At 39.6% G+C, this 26,582-nt stretch overlaps 1 protein-coding gene across 1 annotated transcript in view; it reads right to left on the minus strand.

Annotated features, from left to right (window-relative positions):
• cntnap2 (contactin associated protein 2) overlaps positions 1–26,582 on the minus strand; it is a 1,677,584-nt gene that overhangs the window by 130,276 nt on the left and 1,520,726 nt on the right. Inside the window, exons 17-18 of the mRNA XM_033050359.1 lie at positions 13,159–13,377; positions 8,422–8,658 (exon numbers count right to left, since the gene is read on the minus strand). Coding sequence (XP_032906250.1) covers positions 8,422–8,658; positions 13,159–13,377 — 456 coding nt within the window. The remainder of the gene's footprint in view (positions 1–8,421; positions 8,659–13,158; positions 13,378–26,582) is intronic.

A 26,582-nucleotide genomic window follows, 5' to 3' on the forward strand; every position in this document is an offset into this window, starting at 1 on the left:
GTTTAATGGAGATGTGTGGCACAAGTTTTTTTTATGCAGTGTGTGGTGGGGGCCTGGAACGCATTGCCTGGGATAGTGGTTGAGGCAGATATGATTGTGGCGCATAAGAGGTTTTTAGATAGCACATGGAAGTGCAGAGAATAGAGGGATATGGATCATGTACAGGCAAATGAGATCAGATTAATTTAACAGCATGTTCAGCACAAACATTGTGGGCTGAAAGGCCCGTTCCAGTGCTGTACTGTTCTATGTTCTATGAAACCTCCTGACATTTTAATGTCAAATGCAGCTGTGAAGCTCTATATATAATTGTTATTCAATGTTTGATTTAGTCTAACAGTGTAATAATATGGCCGTTAGATAATGAATGCCTGTTATTTTTACTGTTGGATCTAGTTATTATTTCAACAATAATGAATGGTACTGCGCACTAAACTTAATTATAAAGTTGAGCTGAGTCAATTTTATTTGCTCTAGTCAATAGCACGTAACTGCTATTATAACAAGACAGTACTCCAAGCTGAGGTCATGACTCCAGGAATTCAGGAAGCCATATTTAGTTAGCATCTTGTGATAAGAGCTCATTTTAGTACGATAATATCTTAGAAAAATAATTTAATAGTAGCATGTCTAACAACTTGTATGGTGAGATCAGATGTTGGAAAAAAAGGGTATATTGCAAACATTAACTCAATTAAACAATTCAAAAGGGAATGAAATACATTCCACTGCAGTGGTGAGCAGAGGAATGATGGTGCACATCTTTACTGTACATTTAGGAAGCCAAAGCTTCTTCAGCAGCTGGTCATAAGCTCACAGCCTAAACTGGCGAGGATTGGTTTTAAGTGAGAGTGGAATGATATAATAGGAATCTGAGGGGCACCATTTTCACTCATAGGGTGTTAGGTAAGCGGAATGGGCTGCCAGAATGAGTGATTGAGGCAGGAGCAAAAACAAAATTGAAAAGGCACTTGGACTAGTACATGGATAGTAAAAGTTGAGGAGAATATAGACCAAATGTGGGAAAATTGGACTTGCTTAGATGGGGAATCTTGTTCGACATTGGAAGACTTGGGCTGAAGGGCCTGTTTCCGTGCTACATGACTATGACTCTTTGACTCTAACTTCTATCAACTAAAATTACAAAGTCAGCCCAGGGATGCCATCTATTGCAATTTTTTTTCCAGGTAATGCAAGGGTTTGGATTTGGAAATTTATTGCCATCTCTTTGTCACTCAGTCTAAGTACATGAATTCCTTAGCTAATGACACTGGGATCACCTTCATGGCAAGCAGTCCTTGAGGACAGCTCTGGTATTTTCCCAATTGGTCAACTGTAATTTGCCCTTTGTGAAGAAGGAGTGGATGAGAAAACAAAATAACATAGAACTAGTATGATCAGGTGATCGATGTTCGACGTGGACTCAGTGAGCCATAGGGCCTGCTTCCAATCTGTATCTTTAAGCTGTACTGAATAATAACATACACATATCAGAGCGGGCCTAATTTGCGTGTTGGTGAAATGTTAGAACTTAAGAAATAGAACTAGAGAAGGCCATTGGCCTCTTATACCTGCTGTTCTATTTAATAAGATCCTCTGCCATAGTGAAATTTTAAGGTGTCATATTTGGCCTATTATATACTTGCAGTACAGAGTCTTCATTTGTTCATGCTCTTCCCCCGATTCATCTTAAATCATTTTAAACATATCTATTAGCACCCGTCAATATAAACAATAAATCAAATGATTTTAAAAATCTATCAAATTGATAATGCATAGTTAAGTTTGATAAACGTACAATTAATGTTTAAAAGTTTAAACGTACAAGTTAAAAAAAAAATTCTGTTGCAGAAAAACAGTGTTGTAACACATTTTCAGAGGCATAGCTTCACAAAAATTCAAGTTATCCCACAAACCCCCTGACAGCTTTATGAATCAGTGTTGATAAATTATAGCTTTAATTTCTGAAGCACCCAAGCTATTTGAACTTCATTATTATGCACCCTGCTGTATAATCTCTGTTCCTTAATGTTTTTATATTTACAATCATTATTCCTCTACTGGTTAAGTTACATTTCACTTGAGAAATATGGCTATAAATGTTGAAACATGATATTTTGGATTAAATTTATCAGACAAGCGCCAAACTAAGATAAAAGCTAATCATGGTTCTAAAAAATGTATTTAAATATTCTGTAATTATTTTTTGGGGATAAACTTCTCCCTCTACCCGGGGCACTCTCATTGCATCAGCTAGTGAAGAAAGAAAACAAATTAAATATTAATAGTGTTCTTTGAACCTCGGTAATAAATCCATAATTAGCCATTTGTTAATATATGTAGCTTATATTTGAAGTGCAGTACAGATATTCATGAATTTACAAGTTTTTAATTATTATTATATATTGACCCGGCAGTAAATGGGGAACGCAGTTCAAATTAAACATCTCAACTGTGCTAGCAGAAGAAAATTATCCAAGTTAAAATTGTGGGCAGAAAAGGAATGTTAATTATACATTGTAATGATGTGAATATTTCTGCACAATGTTTGACAAGTATTACCATATCAACAAGCATCATCACAGTTTCACAATAATCTTGTGAGTATGAGCTTAGTTTCAATAACATTGAAAGTAATGGCAAATCTTGAGACCTCATGCTCTGGCCACTATCTCACCAGTATCTCTCTCCTCGTTATACCGCCATTTTCCCCTCTCCACTCTCAATCCCGATGCAGGGTTTCAACCCAAAAGGTGGGCAATTACTTTACCCGCTAAGATGCCACATGACCCGCTGACTTCCTCCAGCAGATTGTTGCATAGAATGATGGAATGGATGTGCCACAGAAAGAGCCCCACTGGGTTTATGTCAGTACCTAACAGAGCAATCCCAGCAGTCGCGTTTCCTTGCACTTTCCAAGAGACCCATTTCCCTTATAAACAAAGAGTGAGAACATAGAATATTACAAATCAGGGATAGGCCATTCGACCCTCAATGTCTGCGCTGAACACAATACCAAAATAAACTAATCTCATCTGCCTGGACGTGATCCATATGCCTCCATTCCCTGCAAAAGGTCCATAAATGCCCCTATTATATGTGCCTCCACCACCCACCACTCTCTGTGTAAATTAAAACTTGACTCGCATGTCTACTTTAAAGTTTAAAGCTATGCTCCCTCCCATCATAAAGGTATGCCTTCTTGTCTTTGACATTTCCACCCTGGGGAAAAAAGGTTCTGACTATCAATCTCTGCTTCTTATAATTTTATATACTTCTATCAGGTCTCCCCTCAATTGTCCGTGGTCTGACGTCTGTCCAACCTCTCTTAGTAGCTAATACCCCCAAATCCAGGCAGCATTCTGGGAAACCTCTTCTGCACCCTCTCCAGTGTGGAGTCTGTGAGTTCTCCCTGCAAGCACTTGGATCTCCTTGGGTGCTCCAGTCTCCTTCCACATCTCAAAGGTTGCTAGCTAAATGTCAACTGTAAATTGCCCCTGGTATAGATGGTTGCTAGGAGATTCAGAGGGGTGGCAAAGGAATGTGTATAAGAATGGGTGACAGGGAAAGGAATGGGGAATAGGATTGTTGGGATTGTTCTGAGAGCTGTCATGGATTTGATGGGCCTGCTTCTAGGAAATATGAGAACAATGAGATTTCTTCATAATCTTCTTTGCTGCATAGAAAAAAATCAATTCAAACCAACCTTATAACTCAGATAAAGAAAGTAAATTAGAGGAATTCAATCAAGGGTGTAAGATTGGGGAATGTTTCTGTGATGAAGAGGGTCAAGGGCATTTTTAAATGAAAGGAAATTGAAGATTAACGATCTTCTGTTCCCAGAATTTTCCTTTTGTCAAGTGGCGCACGAGTAAATTAGTTCTAACTTTCTCTTCCTTGATTTGCCTAAACAATATATTGCTAGTTAATGTTCGAGGCAGAGATAATGAAGTGATGAATCATTTTTATTGCACTGTATTAAACATTGTTTAAGTGAGGTTTTATCTCATTATGCTGCAATTTTAATCTTTGTGTCAGGCAGGACTATTAAGATGATAGTTAAAGACTTACAAGAAACCCAAAGGATAATGTCTGCTTATTACATGTTGAAGTGCAATGTATGGATTCAACAGTTACAGGCAAATAAATATTTCTATCCTCACCTGAGGAAATAAATATCTAGGTGTATTCCAAATAAATGTGTCAACGTGGATTTTACTGTATGCCTCCCTGAAGTATATTTACAGAGAACAGATTTAATTAAAATATGTTTGCATTATGATCATACATCTGGTGTGATTGGTAAAAATAAATCCTTTATTAATACGCTCAAATCTGAACACTTCTCTACAATTATTACCATATTTAAGGAGCTATAAAGAAATTTAATGTGATTGCACAAAAATACAAGGATTGTGTTAGCTGATGTATAATGACAAAAATGTGGAAGGAAAGTGCAGAATATGTCGATTTTACAAGTTTTATTATAACTTGACACTAAATTTCCTGAAAACAATTAGTAGAAGTAATCCTAATATTGAGTACAAGAGTCCATAAATGGTTTAACATTGAGAATGCTCATCGATAAGAAGCTGAAGGTGAAGAACCATGGAATTTCAATGGCTCACAACATCATAAGTGATAGGAGCAGAATGAGGTAATTCGGCCCATCAAGTCTACGCCACCAGTAAATCATGGCTGATCTATCTCTCCATCCTATCCCATTCTCCTGCCTAGTCCTCATAACCCCTGACACCCATACTAATCAAGAATCTATGATTCACAACTCTCTAGGTGAAAATGGTTTTCCTCATCTCCATTCTAAACGACCCCTTATTCTTAAACTATGACCCCTGGTTATGGACTGCCCGAACATCGGGAACATGTTTCTTGCCTCTAGCGTGTCCAATCCCTTAATAATCTTATACGTTTCAATAAGACCCCTCTCATCCTTCTAAATTCCAGTGTATACAAACCCAGTCGCTCCATTCTTTCAATATATGAGAGTCCCACCATCCCGGGAATTAACCTCGTGAACCTACGCTGCACTCACTCAATAGCAAGAATGTCCTTCCTCAAATTTGCACACCACACCTGCACACAATACTTTAGGTGTGGTCTCACTAGCGCCTTGTACAACTGTAGAAGGACCCCTATGCTCCTATACTCAACTCCTCTTGTTATGAAGGCCTACATTAGCTTTCTTCACTGCTGCTGTACCTGCATGCTTACTTTCTGTGACACCTAGATCTTGTTGTACTTCTCCTTTTCCTAACTTGACACCATTCAGATAATAATCTGCCTTCTTGTTCTTGCCACCAAAGTGGATAGCCTCACATTTATCCACATTAAACTGCATCTCCCATGCATCTGCCCACACTTAACTTCACCCTGCATGCTCATAACATCCTCCTCACAGTTCACACTGCCACCCAGCTTTATGTCATGTGCAAATTTGCTAATGTTACTCTTAATCCCTTCATCTAAATCAAGGTTGGCTGCAGAGGTTTTGCAGGGCAATCGCTCTACAAAGCATTGAGTGCACTGGGCATCAACGGAGTGGCGAGGAGAAGTCATCAAGAACACCACAGAGGCAGCGGAGAAGGCCTCGAGATGGCTCTGGATCAGGGGAGAAGGTCCATGGGGAGGAGCGAATGCCACCTGAACACAAGTCGTGGTCTGATCAACCACGGCTGGGTCGCCTGGGTGAGGGTGCCTGATGTTGAAAGACCCGAAACACCCAATGACCCCAGGTTACATCACTGATGATCATAGAATCATAGAAAGTAGGTGCGAGAGTAGACCACCAGGTCCGTCGAGCCCGCACCGCCATTCACTCATGGCTGAACACTAAACAGACACACTTACCCACAAACAGTAGACACAAGACACAGAACACAAGACACTACCCTCCCCTTTATACCGCTATCACCCCTCTCCACCCCAAGAACCGCGTGATCTCCTGGGGGAGGCAAAAATGTGTCTGGAGCATCAATAGATGTATTTTTGTAAGATCAATTGTAAATAGCAGCGGTCTCAGCACCAAGCCTTGCGGTACCCCACTAGTCACTGCCTGCCATTCTGAAAGGGACCCGTTAATCCCTACTCTTTGTTTCCTGTCTGCCAACCAATTTTCTATCCATGTCAGTACCCTACCCCAATACCATGTGCTCTAATTTTGCGCACTAATTCCTATGTGGGACCTTATCAAATGCTTTCTGAAAGTCCAGGTACACTACATGCACTGGCTCTCCCTTGTCCATTTTCCAAGTTACATCTTCAAAAAATTCCAGAAGATTAGTCAAGCATGATTTCCCCATCATAAATAAGTACACATTCCATAAGACACATGAAGACATTTTTTTCTAAATGCATCTTTTTTATGTTTGTGATTATTTGAAATATATACTGTATGAATACTTTGTTGTTCACGAGTGGCAATATCTCGTTATTTACCTTATTATAACTTTGAAAACAAATCTCCCTACACTGAAATTTCTCAACATAAGTCTCATTTCAATGCCTCATTCATTCTGTGAAACATTTTGGTGAAGTTTCAATTCGTGTCCTATTGAGGGATTATAAAGTCATAGAATCATACAGTGTGGAAACAGGCCCTTTGGCACAACTTGCCCACACCAACCAACATGTCCCATCTACATGAGTTCCAGCTGTCTATGTTTGGCCTATATCTCTCTATACCTGTCTTGTCTATGTACCCGTCCAATTGTTTCTTAAACGTTGTGATAATCCCTGCCTCAACTACCTCCTCTGGCAGCTCGTTCCATGCACCCACCACCCTTTGTGTGAAAATGTTACCCCTCTGATTCCTATTCAATCTTTCCCCCTTCACCTTAAACCTATGTCCTTTGGTTATTGATTCCCTTACTCTCGGCTAGAGACTCTGTGTGTCTACCCAATGTGGGAAAATGTTACCCCTCAGATTCCCATCAAATCTTTTTCGTCATCACCTTAAACCAATGTCAACCTATGTCAAACTTATGTTCAAAATTAAAATCTATCGCAAGTTTAATTTTTTTAGTTTAGAGATACATAGCGGAAATAGGCCCTTCGGCCCACCGAGTCTGCACATTAAAGGGCCTGTCCCACTTACGTGTCCTTGGCACGCAAATTACGCGACCTCATGGTCGCGTTGAGCCGCGACAGTCCCACGAAGGTCGGGCGCGATTACATGCGTACGCACAGCCGTCTGGAGCGTGTGAAGTCATTTGAAGATGGACACAAAGCTGGAGTAACTCAGCGGGACTGGCAGCATCTCTCTCGAGAAGCAATGGGTGACGTTTTGTGTCGAGACTCTTCTTCAGTCTGAAAAGAAGGGTCTTGACCCAAAACGTCATCCATTCCTTCTCTCCAGAGATGCTGCCGGTCCCGCTGAATTATTCCTGCATTTTGTGTCTATCTTCAATTTTCTTGGCCCCGCTCTGGGAGTAGAAGTGGGGGCGGATCCGGACCACAACAGTCGTGAGCCCCAGGCCCAGTTCGGCGATCGTTTGCCTGCTTCTGCTGCTGTTGAAGGTGAGACGTTGCGTCGCGCCAGGGTCTTGGGCCTGTCCCACTTTGGCCGTCAGTTCCGCGACAGGCCATTGACGCGCGAAGGTTTCGTTCACTACAAAAATTCGGAGCCCCGCGCGATGTCACGCACAACTACATACCCCTTCATGCTTCTAAGTGAGAGTGGCCCCGTGCGGCCATACGATGCCCGTGCGCCTCAACGCGACCACGAGGTCACATAATTTGCGTGCCAAGGACACGCAAGTGGGACAGGCCCTTAACACACTACCCTACACACACGAGGGACAATTTACTCATCCACCAAAGATCTTGGAGAAAAACCACATGGTCACGGGGAGAACGTACAAACTCCATACAGACTGCACCCGTAGTCGGGATCGAACCAGGGTCTACGGCACTGCAAGCGCTGTAAGGCAGCAGCTCTACCGCTGCGCCACCGTGGCCACCCTTAATGTTTGCGGTAACCTAGCTTTTGTATTCATTGGCTTTAAATTGGATTTAGTGGGATTATCTACTTCAGATCTGGCCTTTTAAAAGGTTATGAATTGAATATAAAGATCCCAGTACTCTCCTACTCAATTTGAAAACATTTTCGTTTAGAATTTTTGTTTAGAATATTTTTTTTAACTTCATCTTTCCTATGCAGTAATATGATAATTTATGTTTCAAACAAATATATCCTTTTATCCGAATGGGTGTCAGGGGTTATGGGGAGAAGGTAGGAAAATTGGGTTAGGAGGGAGTGATAGATCAGCCATGATTGAATGGTGGAGTAGATGTGATGGGCCGAATGGCCTGATTCTGCTCCAATCACTTGTGATACATGGTTGATTAATTGATGATCTACCTTACACATCAATACCAACGTTCTATGAGCTTATGTCCTACCTTTTGTACAGAAGGGGCCATCATACGCAGTGCGCATGCAGTCACATGAGTAGCCATTATATTTTTCCACACACTTTCCACCATTTCGACAGTACATGCCGTAGCTAGTGCAATGGCCCGAGCAGCCAGGCTTCACCCCAGGAGTGATTTTTGCTCTCTCCTCCAGGTCCAAGGTGATACCATTCATCCTCAAAGATCGGATGCATCCAAGGTAGCCCCGCTGGCCACCTGCAGCACCTGTCAGGTAGAAAAAAAAGCAAAATGCAAGAAGAATTGGATGAGACAGAAATTATGGCCTGTGGGCTTTCACTCTTTTGGAGAGTGATGCAAATGTTTACTGTATTGTCAGTGTACGTTGCATTGCAGACAGACAAACCTTCTTTAATCTTTTGACATATTTTAAAGGACTCATTCCACAAAACATGGGCCATTCAGTAACCTGGCAACACCTGTACCCTATACCTCCCTCTCGACACATAATCCTCCAACATTTTCGCCACCACCAACGTGGATCTCACTACCAGCCACATCTGCATTCTGCAGAGACCGTTCCCTCCGCAACTCCCTGGTCAACTCGTCCCTTCCCACCCAAACCACCAGTTAATTTCCCCAGCAACACCTGTCCCTATACCTACCCCTCAACTCAATCCAAGGACCCTGACAGTCTTTTCAGGTGAGACAGAGGTTCACTTGCACCTCCTGCAGTCTCATCTCCTGTATCCGCTGTTCCAGGTCTGCACTCCTGCGAGACCAAGTGCAGGCTCGGTGATTGTTTCACTGAACACCTCTGCTCAGTTCACCTAAACCTACCTGATCTCCCAGTTGCTGAACACTTTAACTCCCCCTCCCATTCCCACACTGACCTATCTGTCCTGGGCTTCTTCCATTGTCCGAGTGGGGCCCAGCGCAAATTGGAGTAACAACACCTCATATTTCGCTTGGGCAGCTTACACCCCAGTGGTATGAATAATGACTTCTCTAACTTAAGTGACCTTTGTCATCCCTCTCTCTCCATCCCTCCCCCCATCTCAGTTCTCTGACTTGTCTGACTGTCCTCATTTACATTTTATCTCTGTTTGTTTTGTTGTTACCTTCTCCTAGCTAACAATGATCTATTCTATATTTTCCTTCATCTCCATTGGTCTCCGAGGCTTCGGCCGTGAGCCCTGTGGACGGGGTAACATCGGGAGCTCGCTGGTCCCTGGTTGGTGACCGATTCTCGGGAGCTCCCGCAACAGCAGCTTCGTCCGCTGGACTGGAGGGTCGCAGCTTCGTCCGCCCGATCGCGGAGCTTAAAAATCGGCCGCGGGATTTACCATCACCCGGCGGGGGCTTCAACATCGAGAGCCTCGATCATCTCGACAGAGCGGGAGAACAAGCAAGGATGAGATAAGACTTTATATCTTCCATCACAGTGAGGAGGTGCCTGGAGATTCACTATGATGTATGTTTGTGTTAAATTGTGTTCATTTTGCGTTTTGTTGCTTTTTTTTCTGTCATGACCGCATGGTACAAAATTTTGTTCAAACTTAGGTTTGAATGACAATAAAGGAAATTCAATTCAATCAATTCATCCCCTTTGTCTCGTTTTCACACCTTACATTTCCTTATATCTGTATGTACCTCTCCCCTGATTCAGTCTGATGAAGGGTCTTGACCCGAAATGCCACCCATTCCTTCTATCCAGAGATGCTGGCTGCTCTGCTGTTACTCCAGCATTTTGTGTCTATCTTTGGTTTAAACCAGCATCTACACAACCTTCCTGCAACTTTGCATTGTAAATAAACAGCTGATTAATGTAGAAACAAGGACCTGCAGAAGCTGGTTTACACAAAGCACTGGAGTTACTCAGTGGGTCAGACTGCATATCTGAACAACATCGATAGGTGACAATTCGGGTCGACCCTTCTTCAGAGTATGATTTAATGTGATTTAATCAAAGTTTGAATCAAGTTACGAATTGCCCGAGACGTGGTTACAGATCCAAAACTAGAACAGAGAACTGAATGAACAGCAACGGGACCAAATGTTTGATCAGTTTCACCCATCTCAAATTCTCTGAATGGACATAAATAATTGGGAAATATATACTGCTCCAGCCCAGAAACACAATTAGTGCTTTGGTTTTATTCTTTAAAAAAAGTGTTCCTGGCTTTGCTGTGACTCTGGTTGTGAGAGTTATGGGAAGGCATCTAAATGTGCCATCATCACCACTGTGTGCCATCATCAACACTAGGTGCCATCACTGGAACCTCTGCTGGGAAAATATAGATTTTTAATTTCCAAGAGTTGAAATGATACTAAAATCATTGCAAGTAAGATTTTCATTGTACCTGTACTTCACTGTACTTGTGCATATCAATAAACTCAATTTGCCATTGACTTGAAACATAGAAAAATAGAAAATAGGTGCAGGAGTAGGCCATTCAGCCCTTCGAGCCTGCACCGACATTCAATATGATCATGGCTGATCATCCAACTCAGTATCCTGTACCTGCCTTCTCTCCATACCCCCTGATCCCTTTAGCCATAAGGGCCACATCTAACTCCCTCTTAAATATAGCCAATGAACTGGCCTCAACTACCTTCTGTGGCAGAGAATTCCAGAGATTCACCACTCTCTGTGTGAAAAATGTTTTCCTCATCTCGGTCCTAAAAGATTTTTCCCTTATCCTTAAACTGTGACTCCTTGTTCTGGACTTCCCCAATATCGGGAAAAATCTTCCTGCATCTAGCCTGTCCAACTCCTTTGGGAAAAGTGGCTGTGATGTTGATGATTGAATTGATATGTAAATCACTTGCAGTGAATGGCAGGCTGAGATGAGGAGATTATCATTCCTCTTGCAACTGGTAAGAGAAGATATTTTTTCTCTCAAAAAGGATACGGATGAAGGATGACATTCTGCCATTTTGAACTACATATAGGCAAATCAGATATGTAGGAAAGAACTGCAGATGCTGGTTTAAATCAAAGATAGACACAAAATGCTGGAATAACTCAGCGGGACAGGAAGCATCTCTGGAGAGAAGTCTGAAGACGGGTCTCGACCCGAAATGTCACCCATTCCTTCTCTCCAGAGATGCTGCCTGTTCCGCTGAGTTACTCCAGCATTTTGTGTCTATCTTAGGCAAATCAGTTGATCAGTTTAGTGATGGATAGTAAAATATATTGTATTCTTTCTATACTATGTTTGTATATTACTCTTTAACTGAGGAAAACTGTTTTAATTTGAAATAATATAATTATTTGAATTGTTGTCTTAAACAACATGATTATTTTTATGCTTGAGGTAGCCCTTTAAAAGAATACTCTAACTTCTGTTGTTAGTGTATTTCCAGTTGCAAATGCCGATGACACAAGCAGATGCCTTTCGATGCTTCATTGCAAAGATAAAGTTACAAATGTGACAATGTTTTTAATTTCCTGTTTTAATCGTTCCATTTCTATAGAACAGAATGCCGAATTAATGTGCCATTCTTTCTGTTAGACACTTAAAATGTCCATGTCTATCAAATCTGATCCAATTCATGATAATTACTGTTCTCAATCAATGTTTAGTTGGGAGTCCCATCCATTTTTTACCCTAACCTTGTCTCAGTCAATTAATGACAGTAGTTGCAAATGATGGATTGCGACTGGTGATCAACCATTAAAATAGCTTTGGGATTGAGAAACTACCTACCACCCCAGTTATATTGCCTGTGACCATTCAACCATTAAGAAAGAGGAACAACCAACAGTAAAATTAATGAAAGCAAAGAGAATTATGATTTTTTTTTGAAAAACTTAACTGTTAAGTTTCCAGGTACAAAATGCCAAATGAGTGTATAACAAGGGAAATATTACAATGAATTCAAAACTTCCACTGTTGTGGGAGAGGTTCTGTTCTTTATATCTGCACATTCATATTTAGAGTTTAATTTATTATATTAAAGTCCAAATAAGAATTTAAAGAACCTAACTAAATTTGTGACCTTTCTGCCAAATGTCTATTAGAGCTATAGTGGCAATAAGCTGAAACAATCATGCATTTTGGGCTTCCAACAATGTGTAATGAGGATGAAATTATTACACCACCAGATAGTGCAATTAACCAAGATGACTCCAAATTGTATCAATCAATAATCCCAGTTTTGCTTCACTAATGGAAATCAAAATCTGTTGCATTCTATAAAGAGTGTGTGACTTTACCAAGTTGCTGCCAGGCTGTGAAAGCAAAAAAATATCCCAAAGATTTCTCAAGCACTGATGATAAGTAAGTACAAATTACTAAGTAGTACAATTTGCTTGTTCCATCTATTACTGCAGTTAGGTGTTTGAGTAAAAATGCTGTGAATATAGCATGCAAGGCAAACAAGAAACAGCTGAATATTTAGGGCATTTGTCTACTAAAGCTGACCCAGTCATTCAATTAAATATTTCAGTCCAACTCCACTTTCTTCATTACAATACAATTCAATTTATTGTCATTTGGACCCCTTGAGGTCCAAACGTAATTTCCCTTCACTCCCAAGAATGTATTTGGAGCAAAGTCATTTATGCATGGAAGGATTAAGATATTTTATGTAATTCCTCTTTTTTGTACCAACTGAAGACCAGACTTTAATATAACCACACACCTGTTTGTTTTTTTCAGATTAATTCAATGCTCTACTGCAACAAAGCATTTAAATAGTTGAAACAAGCATCCTGAGAGTTTGAATTTCTTAATGTAATGAATGACGTTAATTTCTTACCCACATAGAGTTGGCTGTAGAGTTCCAGTCTAGTGTGACCCTGGGTTGGTGCCTTTCTGAAGTCCCTGCGTAGTAGATTTACTTGTAGGCTTGCTTCTTTTACGTTGCGTTCAGCAATGACTCGATGCCATTGGTCATCATTCAAAGGATTGGGGGATTTCACTACAAGTTCCACTGGGCCATTCCCCACGTCAAATGAAAATGCCACATCCGTTGGTGCTGAAGATAAAATTATCATAATTTACTTTGGTTTTAATATGACGTAAAGGTTAGGCTGATTGAGGGGTGGGGGGGGGGGGGGCAAGAAGAATGTGGTGATGACAGTGAGATAAAATGTGGGCATGAATGAGAATAATCAAGGTGCAACACCCTAGAAGGTGCCTGAAAAAAAGAGAGAGAGAGAGAGAGAGAGAGACCGACTCACTACTAACTGTGCCTTGTAGACTTGGAGTGAGACTGAGCCGCCGAGAGAGAGATGGAAAGAAAGAGACAGAGAGAGAGATGGAGGGGGGAAGGGAGAAGGGGGAGAAGAAGGAGGTTGAGGGGGGGGGGCGGGGAGGGAGAGTAGGGCAGCAGTTGGGGTGGGGTTAGGTCCGGGTTCCTCCCTGATTTATCTTGTTTTACACAAGGAGAAACCGAAAAGAAAATTGCAGACTTCATTGTATTCATACAATGTTCATAACTTCCCTTAATGGTTTTCGTAAAACTGGAAATCGTAACATGTAGTACACATTAATATTTCATTTTATGACAATTTTGCAGGCATTAGCTCTTTCTGTTTATTATCTATACCTGGTTTTAAAAGTTATGCATTCTTAAAATCCTACTGCATTGGATAAAGACCTTATGTGCCCAAAAATTCATGATTGTTTTTGAAGTCTGAGCAAAAAAAAAATCTTTAATTGGAGGAATTTCTACATATAAAGTTGAGAAGATCACAATAATTTCAGTAGCTTTACTTGTCACGAGCACACAGGAAGACAATGAAGATGACTGAGAGAACCTCTATAATAGTCTACTTCCCATGGGGAATGTGATAATTACATTACCAATCATTGAAAAATGATATACACTTCTGTGGTCATTTCATAATTGCCCATATGTCAAATTAGACAAAGTATGAAAAATGGACAAATTTGCTCATCTGACCTCTGATGAGCCACCAACTGTCTTATAAATCTGTATGAATTCAGGGAGATGTTCAAATGCATCTTCCTGAAATTGAAGAATCATGTTAAAACAACAGGATTTGTCCTCAGAAAATGTAACTAAATTGTCTACCCTATATCGTCTTTATATCTTTACTCAGATCATATCACTAGAAATATTCCAGATTCATTCTTTTCTTATTATCAGTAATAATTTGCATTTATATCACAAGCATATGTATGCAAGCGTTACATTAGGATCATGATATACTAACCACAAATAAATTCCAATGATTTTTTAAAAGTCGTTGTCACATCAAATCTTGATCCAGTTAACAAATATCACACCTAGTATCTGTTAGGGTGTGACCATTCTGATTATTCAATAACCGGTCTGATTATTCAAGTGCCTGGCCAAATTGCCACAAAAAGATCAAAGCATAATTTTAAATTTTACACACGCTATACCGAACATACATACGCTAAATCTTAAATTATTGTTGCCTCTTTCAGCCGAGTTGTGAGGAGATGCACAGTCCTTTTAGTTTCCAGATCATAATTAGTGTGGCCTACTCATGAGGGTGAGAATAGGATTTACTTTGACTGCAATAAGGGTTTATTTGGAGAAGATTTTGCATAGGATAGATTTGTTGGGCAGGCTGTGGCAGAACAGGATTGATAGGGCAATAAAATGCATGAACAAAACAAATGGACTCTCAATTTGATGTTATCATTTCAATGCAATTAATTCTGATTCATTTTGGCATAGAATTTTCAAATTCAACTATTTATAAAGCATATTTGAGAATGTCTATCCTTTCCATGGAAAGCATAGTCCCTTCTCCATAACTCTCCTCGTCTTCTGGCAACATTTGACTGGTATACCTCTTGGCACTTCCACAGCAGAGCTGACCCCCAAATGTCTGTTATCTCCCAAAAGCTGAGCTTCCAAGGCAAGCATCCAATGTAGTCACAACAAATCTAAAAGAACTTGGAGCTTCATTATTGTTGTTATTAACCTTTTCAGTGCTTGTTTCCCGTGCCAATGGTGTGATGACAAAATCCAGAGGCTGCAGACATTTTGAACAGTTCATGGACCAAGATTCTCTGCCTGTTAAACCAGATTCAGATTCCAGTAATCTATTTAAAATGTAGCTCAGCATTGTCCAAACAAACATCTTCTAGAGGATGGACTAACCATGTATCAACGTGCAGGCAAATCTGATGTCACATTAACTTATGGAGCAACATTGATTGCAATTGTTTAATGGTCATGAAGAGCTCTAAAACATCTCAAAGTTGTGTAAGATATTATATAAACAAAGGGTCTTTCCTTTCAAACGTGTATCTTATCTCATATTTTCCCCTCAGCATGTCAAAAGGTATTTAGCCGATTAACATAAATATGTGCAGCAAACGTTGTAATATACAATGTTCAGGAATGCTCAAACTTAAGGGTACAACTCAAACTATTTATTCAAGTATTCCTCATACAATGTCTTCTCAAAATAATACTTTTAGTCAAGAGTGTTTTATTGTCATATGTCCCAGTTAGGACAATGAAATTCTTACTTGCTGCTGCACAACAGAATATGTAAGCATAGCACATAATGGGAGAAAATAAGTTAAGTGTGTGTATATACACATGCACACATACTCAATAAATAAACAAATATGGTGCAAGAATAATAATAGTCTGTTGAATCTCAAATGAACTCATTTGAGATTTTTATTGTAAATTTCATTTTTCATTGTTAATTGTGGAGTCCCTGAACTAAATTACGCTTCAATTCCCTCTCAAACCTGAGTAGAAAAAATCATGGTTAATGTCAATGAAAGTACTGTTGGAAGATGCATCCTTCTGATGTGAGGTCCATTCATGACCAAACTTTAGACTTTCAGACTTGAGATGTTAGAGATGCAGCCTGAAAACAGGTCTTTCTGCCCACCAAGTCCATGCCGACCAGCGATCACCCAGCACACTAACACTATCCTACACACAAGGGTCAATTTACAATTTTACCTAAGCCAATTAACCTACAAACCTGTAAGTATTTGGAGTGTGTGAGGGAACCGGAGCTCCCGGAGAAAACCCTCATGGTCACAGGGAGAGCGTGTAAACTCCGTACTGACAGCACCTGTAGTCAGGATGAACCTGGGCTTGGCGTTATAAGGCAGCAACTCTACTGTTGTGCCGTCCACTCTGAAAACCTCTGAGAAGGACAACCAAGACAACATGGCACTACTTTGAAGAAAAGCAATGCAGTTATACTTTGGGCCCTGAACGATCGATATTTATTCCTCAATCAAAAGATGAAAATCAGATTATTTGGATTTTAACACATTGCTGTTTGTGAGAGTTTTCTGTGCCTAGATAAGCTGTGTGTTTCCTAAATTGTATGTCTTTAATTATTCCATTGGCTGTGAAATCCTTTGGGAAAATCTGACCATGAAAGCTATATAGAAATGCAGGCCTATCTTTTTCACTTGTGAACAAAAGTACACATTTATTTTTAGCATACCTATGAAACTACCTTCAAGTTACATCTAAAACAAAACATTTGAATATATCACTTGAAACTGCGTACAATATCTCACTGTGCTATTATCTCCAAAGTGATAAATATCAGACCACTATTAAGGCAGTGCTAATAACTTTAACTCCAATTCTCACACTGACCTTTCTGTCCAGGGTGTCCTCCATTGACATAGTGAGGCCACATGCACACTGGAGGAACAACACCTCATATTCTGCTTGGATAGCAACAGTATGGACATTGAATTCTCCAATTTTAGGTAACACCTTCCCTAATTTTTCTCCCACCTCTCATCCCTGTGCCCCATCCTGTTGCACACCCATTTCTCCCACTATCCTTCCCCTTCCCCAGTCCCCTTCCATAAAGACTGATAACAGATCGGCTCATTGTTATGAGCCTTGTAATGGTTATATAACCAAGAGAGATCTATAGTTCTTTCGTTTTGTGATTAGTGGAAAAAAGGGCGTATTTGTTCATGTTTGAAAAAATATATATCTAAAAATCAGCGAGTACTAAGTGGTTTTCGGAACAAATTAAGTATTTTCAAATGTTTGCTTTGATTCAATTCAATTCAATTCAATTCAATTCAACTTTAATGTCATTGCACAAATACTGAGTATCGGTACAACGAAATGCAGTTTTGCGTCAGTCCGTAGTAGTGCAATATAGAAATTTAAAAAAAAGAGGATACAGAACAATAGAAAATGCAGAATAATTAAACAATGGGGACGGAGGGACCGGAGGAATCTATCGGCGGGACTCCGAGTTCAGCAATGCGACGGTATGATTGTAGAAGCTGTTCCTCATCCTACTGGTACGAGACCTGCTTGAATTTGAACTACAAGTTATACCAAGGTGAACCATTGAGAAACTGCCGATAATGAATTAATTTTGACAACTTCACAACAGAGTTTCCCAATATATTTACTTGTTGGAGAAGCAAACTAGGTTAACATCAAACCAAAATGTGTAACAGAATTTTCATGTTCATGGTGCCACAATGAATTAAAGGCATTTTGTCCCATGTTGCTAATTATACCACTCTTAAACATCAAGTATATTCTCATGATACCAGGTGCAAACTAAAGCTCTGAGACAGGCTGACCTTTTACCAACATAAATTTGGAGCAAGCACGAAGGAAACAGGTAAAGCGATACTGCTTAGTAGGCAATTAAATATGTTTAGTTCCTGACAATAGGAAATTACATGACATATGAGGATGTCTTCCGCTTTGCATATTTTAAAGGAGGATGTAATTTCCTTAAAAGCTTGTAGCTGGAGAATAACTTTCATTGATATAATGAAATCCTATCATTGATGATTCATTATGGACCAGGATGACTCTTACAACTCAAATCCCATTACTTCACAAATGACAAATTTTACAGTGAAGAATAAGTATTTGTTAAACATAACTAGATTATAATAATTTACTATCTATTGAAATATCTAGTATATTATTCATCAGATTGTTTAAACACGTGAAATATAAATGACAAGTAAATTGAGTATGATTTATAGGTTTATTGAAAAGAAGAAAATGTAATATTCCAGCTTATCATAATACAAAGCCACTTTACTCACAAATGTTTAGATAGAATTATTGAGGGTTACAGAAGTGAAATGTTCATAGGATGTTGGACTAATTAGTTGCAGAACAGAAGAGTAAAATGTCTCATTGACTACACTAAGAACTGATCCTTCTGGCTGGTTAATAGAGGTTTTTGGTCCTTTATCATTCACTAATTTAAACACAGTTTCAAACATTTAAAAATAAATGCATCTAAGACCACCTAGAAATATTAAACTCAGTGATGTTGAAAGATTAAACTATTTTTTAATGAGCAAATAGGACTGCTATTCTTTCAATTGAGCAATATTCTTGATAAATCTCAGAGCTAAATTCCTGGAAATCGAATTATGACACGTTTTACCTCAAGGTTGCTGCCCGGATAGCACGCAAAATAAACTTTTCCCTGTACCTCAGTACACGTGATAATAAACGAAGTCATTATTTTATCAATCAATGCATTTATGTTGCATGGGATATACTTCCTTAAAATGGTTATTTTCTTACCATCGGCTCAAACATTTTAAAAGTGTTTATCTTTGTAGCTGTGTGTGACTGAAGTTGAGTGTTTTACTTTACAAAATGAGATTATTTTATTTAGCTGGAGAGCAAATAAATAAATCCATTTGGCCCATGGTCCTGAAGTTCAGTTGCATCATTTTCTATTCGTCCAGTTTCTATTGGAATCAATAAGTATCAAGCAATACTTCTGAACTAAACAGTGTCAGTAGTTTCACATAGACTCAACGATAAACCAACTGACTTGAACTTGGCCCAGAACATCGATATAAAGATGAAGAAGGCACCCCAGTGTCTGTACTTCCTTTAAAGTTTAAAAAGATTCGGCATGTTACCCAATACTATAACAAACTCTAAATCGAGTTCTAGTCATATGGCCAGGAGACAAGCCATTCAGCTCAAATTGTCCATGACGACCAAGTTGTTCCATCTACACTAGACCAGGATATGCCTGATTTGGCCCATATCCCACCTAACCTTTTCTGTCCATGTACCTGTCAAATGAATTTTAAATGTTGTTATAGTACCTGCCTCAACTGTCTCCTCTGGCAGCTTATTCTACATACCCACCACATCTGAGTGAAAATGTTACGATACGATACGATAAAACTTTATACATCCCCGGAAGGAAATTGGTTTGCCGACAGTCACAACACACAAGGTACACAAAAACTTGAAAGTAAACGTGAAAACAAAAAGAAAAAGACAAGCGACTGTTGGCTGGCTTCCGTGTACACACAGCGCCGTAACCGGAACAAATGAACAAAGAAACACACTTATCCCCTGGGCAGAGGATTCTAAACCTAGAGTCCCCCCCCCCTCCCCCCCTACGCCCCCACATCGAGTCCCCTCTTTGTTCTTTTATCCCCCTGATTTAATTTTATCTCTGTATGCTTCGTTGTCTCCTAGCTAACAATGATCTATTCTACATTTTCCTTGAACATCCCCTTTAATGTCTCGTTTTCACACCTTACTCTTTGTTATCTCTGTGTCTCCGTCTCCCTTGCCTCTCAGTCTGAAGAATAGTCTCAACCCGAAATGTCAGACATTCCTTCTATCCAGAGATGCTGCCTGTCTCGCTGAGTTGCCCCAGCATTTTGTGTCTTAAGTCCGATAAAGCCTGATTAAAGAGTTCAAAAGTCTCCAATGAGGTAGAATGGTCAGGACTGCACTCTAGCTAGTGATAAGACCATTCAATTGGAATCAATTCAGATGGAAAGCAATTATTTAAAATGGCAAAAATATAAAAACATTAAAAATATTCAGCAAGTCTTTGTGAACGGGAGACGAAAATATATTGAAATTTTTATGAAGCATCAACAAGGGCATTGTGTTCAATTGAGCGAATGTGGCTTTTACAGTAGTAAGCGTTTTGATGCAGTTTCATATGATAGGCTGGCCAAAAGAAATTGAAGGCCATGGAAAGCAAGGTGGCAAATAGTAAATTGGATTCAAAACCAGCTCAGTGGCAGGAAGCAAAGGGTAATAATTGTTAGGAAAAATGTGATTTCAATGTAGTAGATGCAAAAGAGATCGACATGAATGAGCAAGAATTGAGAATTTTAGATTTTAGATTGGATAGGCAGTGATTATATTCTTTGAAATAGAGGAGTCTGACAGAAGACTGAATTAAAGTGTGTAAAATTGGGAGGAGCACAGATAGATAAGATGAGCAGCCAGAACCCATGGTATTTAATAGAGACAGGATAAATCAGAGGCCATATAATTAAAGTAATTGATGACGGAGGGGAGATGAGGAAAATGAAACCACCCAGAGTGGGGTGGAGTTAATAAGTATTATTAACAACCACAAATAAGTATTATTAACTCCACCACAAAGAACTTGGTCCTGGTCATGGATTTTCAATTACTTCAAGCCCTTTGACGATGCTCAGAAACAATGGTCCCTTTTTGGTTGTATTTTTTTAATGATTTCTGTTACACTGTTCAGCGTCTCAAGCATTCCAGATAAGCAGCAATATCCTCAATGTGCATTCTCACAAAACAATGAATTCATGGCTTTGGCGCAATTTCCTCTGTCACGGGGATTAAACAGATTAATTCTGTGCACCGTCTCAGCCTTGTGTCCCCTGCTACATACCACCCGTTCGTCATCTCACTTTCACCCTGACATCTGTCTCTTTGGCCTTCTGAGTGGTTTTAATCGAGCTCAAGCCAAGCTTGAAGAACAACACTTTCTATTTGTGTAGGAAAGAACTACAGATGCTGGTTTAAATCGAAGTTAGACACAAAAGGCTGGAGTAACTCAGTCTGAAGAAGGACCTCAACCTGAAATGTCACCCATTCCTTCTCTCCAGAGATGCTGCCTCTCCCGCTGAGTTGCTCCAGCATTTTGTGTCTACCAACACTTACTATTTGGCATGTTATCTCCCTTGTGCCTTGATACTGTCTTTAACTATAGCTCCAGCAAATGCATTTTCTTTTGCTTTTGAGCACGTATCTCTATTTAACTAGGATGACTCAAAGCAAAACCATGAGTAACTGAAGATTAAAATGTATCGTTAATGGTCTGTGATGATAACATTGTCTCCCACTTTGGCATAATTAACCAGAATTATTTTCTGACGCTTGCAACTAAATTTAAGAAATCCAGATTAACGATTTTAACTACTGACTAACTAACAAATCTGATTTTCTCTGATCACTAATAAACACCAGCAGTACTAAATATTTAAGGGGACAAGTGCAATGGGCTTAAGATATAATCAAGGGCAAGATGTTTCCAAACTCAAGACTTACTAAATAACTTCATGTTACCCAGAGATAAAGAAAAAGTACATAAAGCTGTGAAATGTTGCATGTTCATGGCCCATAGGCAATGAAATGCTAATCTCCAGAAAGCCTACACGTTGCAAGGGTGGGCTAATGCTGAGAGAACGGGAGAGCAAAATAACACTTGGATTTAAAAAGAATAAAAAAGCAATTGCCCAGTTACCATGAATTATTTATGAAATGAAATGAGCTTATCTCATCAATTCTGTTGGTCTTTACCTCCCGTTGTTAACCTGGCCTTGGGATGGTTAAAATTGGTTACAAAATTCTCCTGAGATGAACTTTCTCAGAGGCATTAATGTCAAAGGACCTACAGCAAATTGTCAACCCATTTTTCTCTGCTGTGATAGCTTCCTGTTGAAATCTATGAGAAAATAAATTGTTGGAAAATAAAGTCAAGAATCGAAACTTGAGTGCTGTGTAAGATAGGCTGATGACTGGTAAAAAACAATGCTGGTGTTAATTTCAAAGATAATTTAATTTGTTATGTTTTCATCTTAAATATCAAACCAGGGCTCCATAATGTCACTGCACTACTTTTTCTTGCTATTAACGAGTAAAGAGTCAAAGAATCATTCAGCATAAAACAGGCCATTCAGCCCAACTCCACCATACCAATCAGTGGGAACCCTTCTATATTAATCCCATTGCCAGAATTTACTCCTTAGCCTTCTGTTCATTACCAATTTGCACTCATCTAAATACTTTTTAAATGCTGTCAATGACAGTTTTAATCTCTCCCTCAGGCTGTGAATTACAGGCACGTACCACTTTATGAGTTAAGAAAATGATATCCCCTCCGAATCTCTTCTGCCTTTTCCAAAATCCATGTCCTCTAGGTGTAACTACATCTGATATATGGAAAGGTTTCATGACGCCTGCTCTATCTACAACCCTCATCATTTTATATACTGCAATCATATCTTCTCTTAACCTCCTCCTCTCTATAAAGGACGGACCTTGCTTCACCAGTCTGTCCTCATGACTGAATTGCTCCATCCCAGGCAATATCCTGATGAATCTCCTCTGCCAGCACCCCCGCCAGTACAATCACATCTTTCCTATAGCTAACAGTACTCCAGTCAAGGTATGACTAGCATTTTATAAAGTTGGAGCATAACCTTCCTACTTCTGTATTCAATTAACAAAGGCCAGTTTCCAATATGCCTTTCTAACCACGTTATCTACCTGTGTTGCCATTGTCAAGGATCTATGGATTTGTACTTAGAGTTATTCACTGAGGCCCTACATTTATGGTGTATGTCCCAGCCGCATTAGTGCTGCCAAAATGCATCACCTCATATTTGTCTGGATTAATTTCATTGATCATTTTTCAGCCCATTTCACCAGCATATGAATATTTATCTGTAGCTAAGGCAACCTATCACACTATCAACAACTCCATCCATCTTTGTGTTATCTGCAAACGTACCGATCTTGCCTCCCGCATCCACATCCAAGATACTCACGTAAATTATAAACTTCCATCCATCCTTGTGGGACATCACCAGTCACAGGCATCGAATGGAAAAATCAATCCTACATCAGTCTACCATTGCCAAACAAATTTTGGATTCAGTTTGTCAACTTGTCTTGCATCCAATAGGTAATAACTTTTTGAACCAGTCTCCCATGTGACTCTTGTAAAAGGACTGAATAAAGTCCATTAAAATTGCATCTACCTCATCGATACACTTTGTTACCTCTTCAAAAAATTATATCAAATTAGTTGACAGAATCTGCCCTTTGCAAACCCAAATTGGTTATCTCTGACCAGTCCCTGCCTTCCCAACTGATCATTAATTCTCTTCCTCAATTTTTTCCCCCAGTACCTTCCCAACTATTGATTTATGAGCAAAGTTTCATCTGTACAAGTGGGAGCAGGAGTCATAGAACATAGAAAAGTACAACACAGGAACAGGCCCCTTGGCCCACAATGTCTGTGTCGAACATGATACCTAGTTAAACTAATCTCCTCTCCCTGCACATGATCCATATCCCTCCATTCCCTGCATATCCGTGCCTATCTAAAAAGCTCTTAAATGCCTTTATTGTATCTTTCTCTATCACTGTCCATGCTGTGGTCCCTAGGCACCCACCACTCACTGTGTAAAAAATTGACCCGGACATCTCCTTTAAACTTTGTCTCTCTCACTTTAAATTTATGCCTTTGAATCTTTGACATTTCCACCCTCTGACTGTGTACTCTATCAATGCCTCTCATAATTTTATATACCTATCAACCTCCGATGTTTCTGAGAAAACAAACCAAGTTTGCTCAACCTCCCTTTACAGCAATAAGGTTATTGCATGCAGTAATGGAATATGTATGCCAAGAAGATTGCACTGAGCAGGTAATTATCATTTTATTGCTTGAGATTTGCACTCATACAAGGTATGGAATGATTGGCAGGTGAAGGGAGATTGCCTTTACGGCCAATGCCAATGATCGAGGCAGCATTCTGTTAAACCTCTTCTGCATCCTCCTCAAAGCCTCCATATCCGTCCTGTAATGGGGTGACCAGAACTGCTCACAATATTCTAAAAATGGCTTAACCAAAGACCTAGAAAGATGCGTCATGACATTCTGACTCTTATACTAAATACCCCGAACATTGAAGTCGAGCATATCATATGCCTTCTCTCCCACTCTATCTACTTGTGTTACCAGTCGACTCCTCAAGCCTGCCTCCCAATTGAATATGATCATGGCTGATCTGCCCTGGGCAGTTCTTGTTTGCTAATTTCTCAACAGACCAGGTCATGCTTATGGCTAGTTGGCAGACCACAGGGAACTATCAGCGAGCTGCAGAGTCAGGATGTAAGGATGCATAAGTATAGAACATGCTGATACACAGAGTTATGGAACATGCTGTAGGTCTAATGCCAGCATGCAATTAATTTGAATGAGCGAGTGGTGAAGAAGAGTCTCGATCTGAAACGTCACCCATTCTTTATCTCCAGAGATGCTGCCTGTCCCGCTGAGTTACTCCAGCTTTTTGTGTATATGAGTGGTTATAAAAGTTGTACAACACTACATAACTCGAATAAAAACAGACAACACCAGAAATACTCAGACAGGCAGCATCTGCAGAGCGAGAACAATCTGCAGCATTTTGCTTATATATAAATCTAAGTTGTTTGTCTGTCTGGTAGTGAAATGCAAGAGAAAGGTGAAGGGATTAATTTTTGTCACCACTATATTTTTTCGCAGAAGACAAAAACATTTCAGAAAACAGAACATCTCACAATTTAAAAAAAAACAAATTATGAACCTGTGTACAATTTGCATTTTTGTAGGTTGCTGAAAGGACAGAGTGCGTGGTGACATGTAACGTAAATGGAACAATGATACTGGGCACAAGCCAAGAAAACTGAGTGATCAAGAGTGAAGTAATGAGGTTATTGCATGCAGTAATGGAATATGTTATGACATGAAGATTGCATTGGGCAGGTCGTGAGCATTTTATTACTTGAGATCTGCATGCGTAGAGGGTGTTGAGATGATCGTCAGGTGAGGAGAGATTGCCTTGAAGGTCAATGCCAAAATGATGGGATGGAGCAGAATGCTGAGAGCAACAGATTACTCTTGACTGCAGGCAGAGCTGAGAGAGAGAGAGAGAGAGAGAGAGAGAGAGAGAGAGAGAGAGAGAGAGAGAGAGAGAGAGCGAGAGAGAGAGACACACAGAGGGGGAGAGGGGGAGAGAGAGAGGGAATGAAGGAGAGGACAAGAGTGAGAGGGCAGTCAATGCTGGTAATCATGAGTGGTCAAATGATTTACAAACCAATGATCCAACAGCATTGTGGGACATAAAACACTGCTCCCAGTATTGATTTAGAGGGCTGGAAAGATGAAAACATATAAATTAGATATCTATGGAGGTTCTGTGTTAAATTGATAACTGCCTGCTCAATGGGAAGGCAATTATAAACAAAGAAATAATTGACTGCTGAATAGGTGATATTAATTATAATGAAATTGATCACTAAGATTCTTTTGTTCTTTCTCGGACAGAATAAAATCTCTGAAAAATTACATTTCCATACAGATACCAACACTTTCATGGTTTCAGCACAAATTGCTTTGTTGACCTGATGTATATAGGTATGTTGCAAAGCGTACCTGAAGCGTCGCTGAAAATCTGTCGTTGCGGGTGTGCGCGATTTTGGCGCCGTTTAGATGGGGGCGGGTTTAAAACACGATTGTCCCTAGGCTGTTCAAATCGAGGATGTTCAGCCTAGTTAATTATTAACGAAAAATCGCTGGAAGATTCCGTTGCTTTAGCTATTATTACTTTTAAGGGCTTTATCTAATTGTTATAGTAGTTTAAAAATTAACCTCTAAACCCGCGACCGCCGGCAAACGGCCGGATCTCATACAGGGGACAACAGGAGGTAGGCTGTTTATTTTTACATTAAAAAGGGCTTCTTAAGATCCCTTTATACAAAGTTTAATGTTGCGAGTAGCTAATTTGGGCCCATTATATCCCGCAGTATTTTTCTGGGCATTTGAGGGCACAAATCTACCGCAATGTGAACGTTCTAAACCAGCGCGTTCACAGGATCCCACTAGAAAGCTGATTTAAATGGACTTTAATTTACAGCAATTGAACACTAAATTCCTTCCATTTGGCTTATAAATTAATGTAAATGAGATTTAAAAATCATGTTTTATTGTAAATTATTTGTGAATATTATTTGGACACTTAGGCTATTTAACAATGTTAATCATTTATTAAGAAATGGATAGATGTTTAGATCTAGTAATTGAAGTTTGAAATTAGCTACAATTGGGTAACTAACTAATTATATGCTTTAATTTCAGGTCATCCAAGTAAGATTATTTTAGATTTGTT

Source organism: Amblyraja radiata, chromosome 2 (assembly GCF_010909765.2).
Source record: "Amblyraja radiata isolate CabotCenter1 chromosome 2, sAmbRad1.1.pri, whole genome shotgun sequence".
NCBI lineage: Eukaryota > Metazoa > Chordata > Chondrichthyes > Rajiformes > Rajidae > Amblyraja > Amblyraja radiata.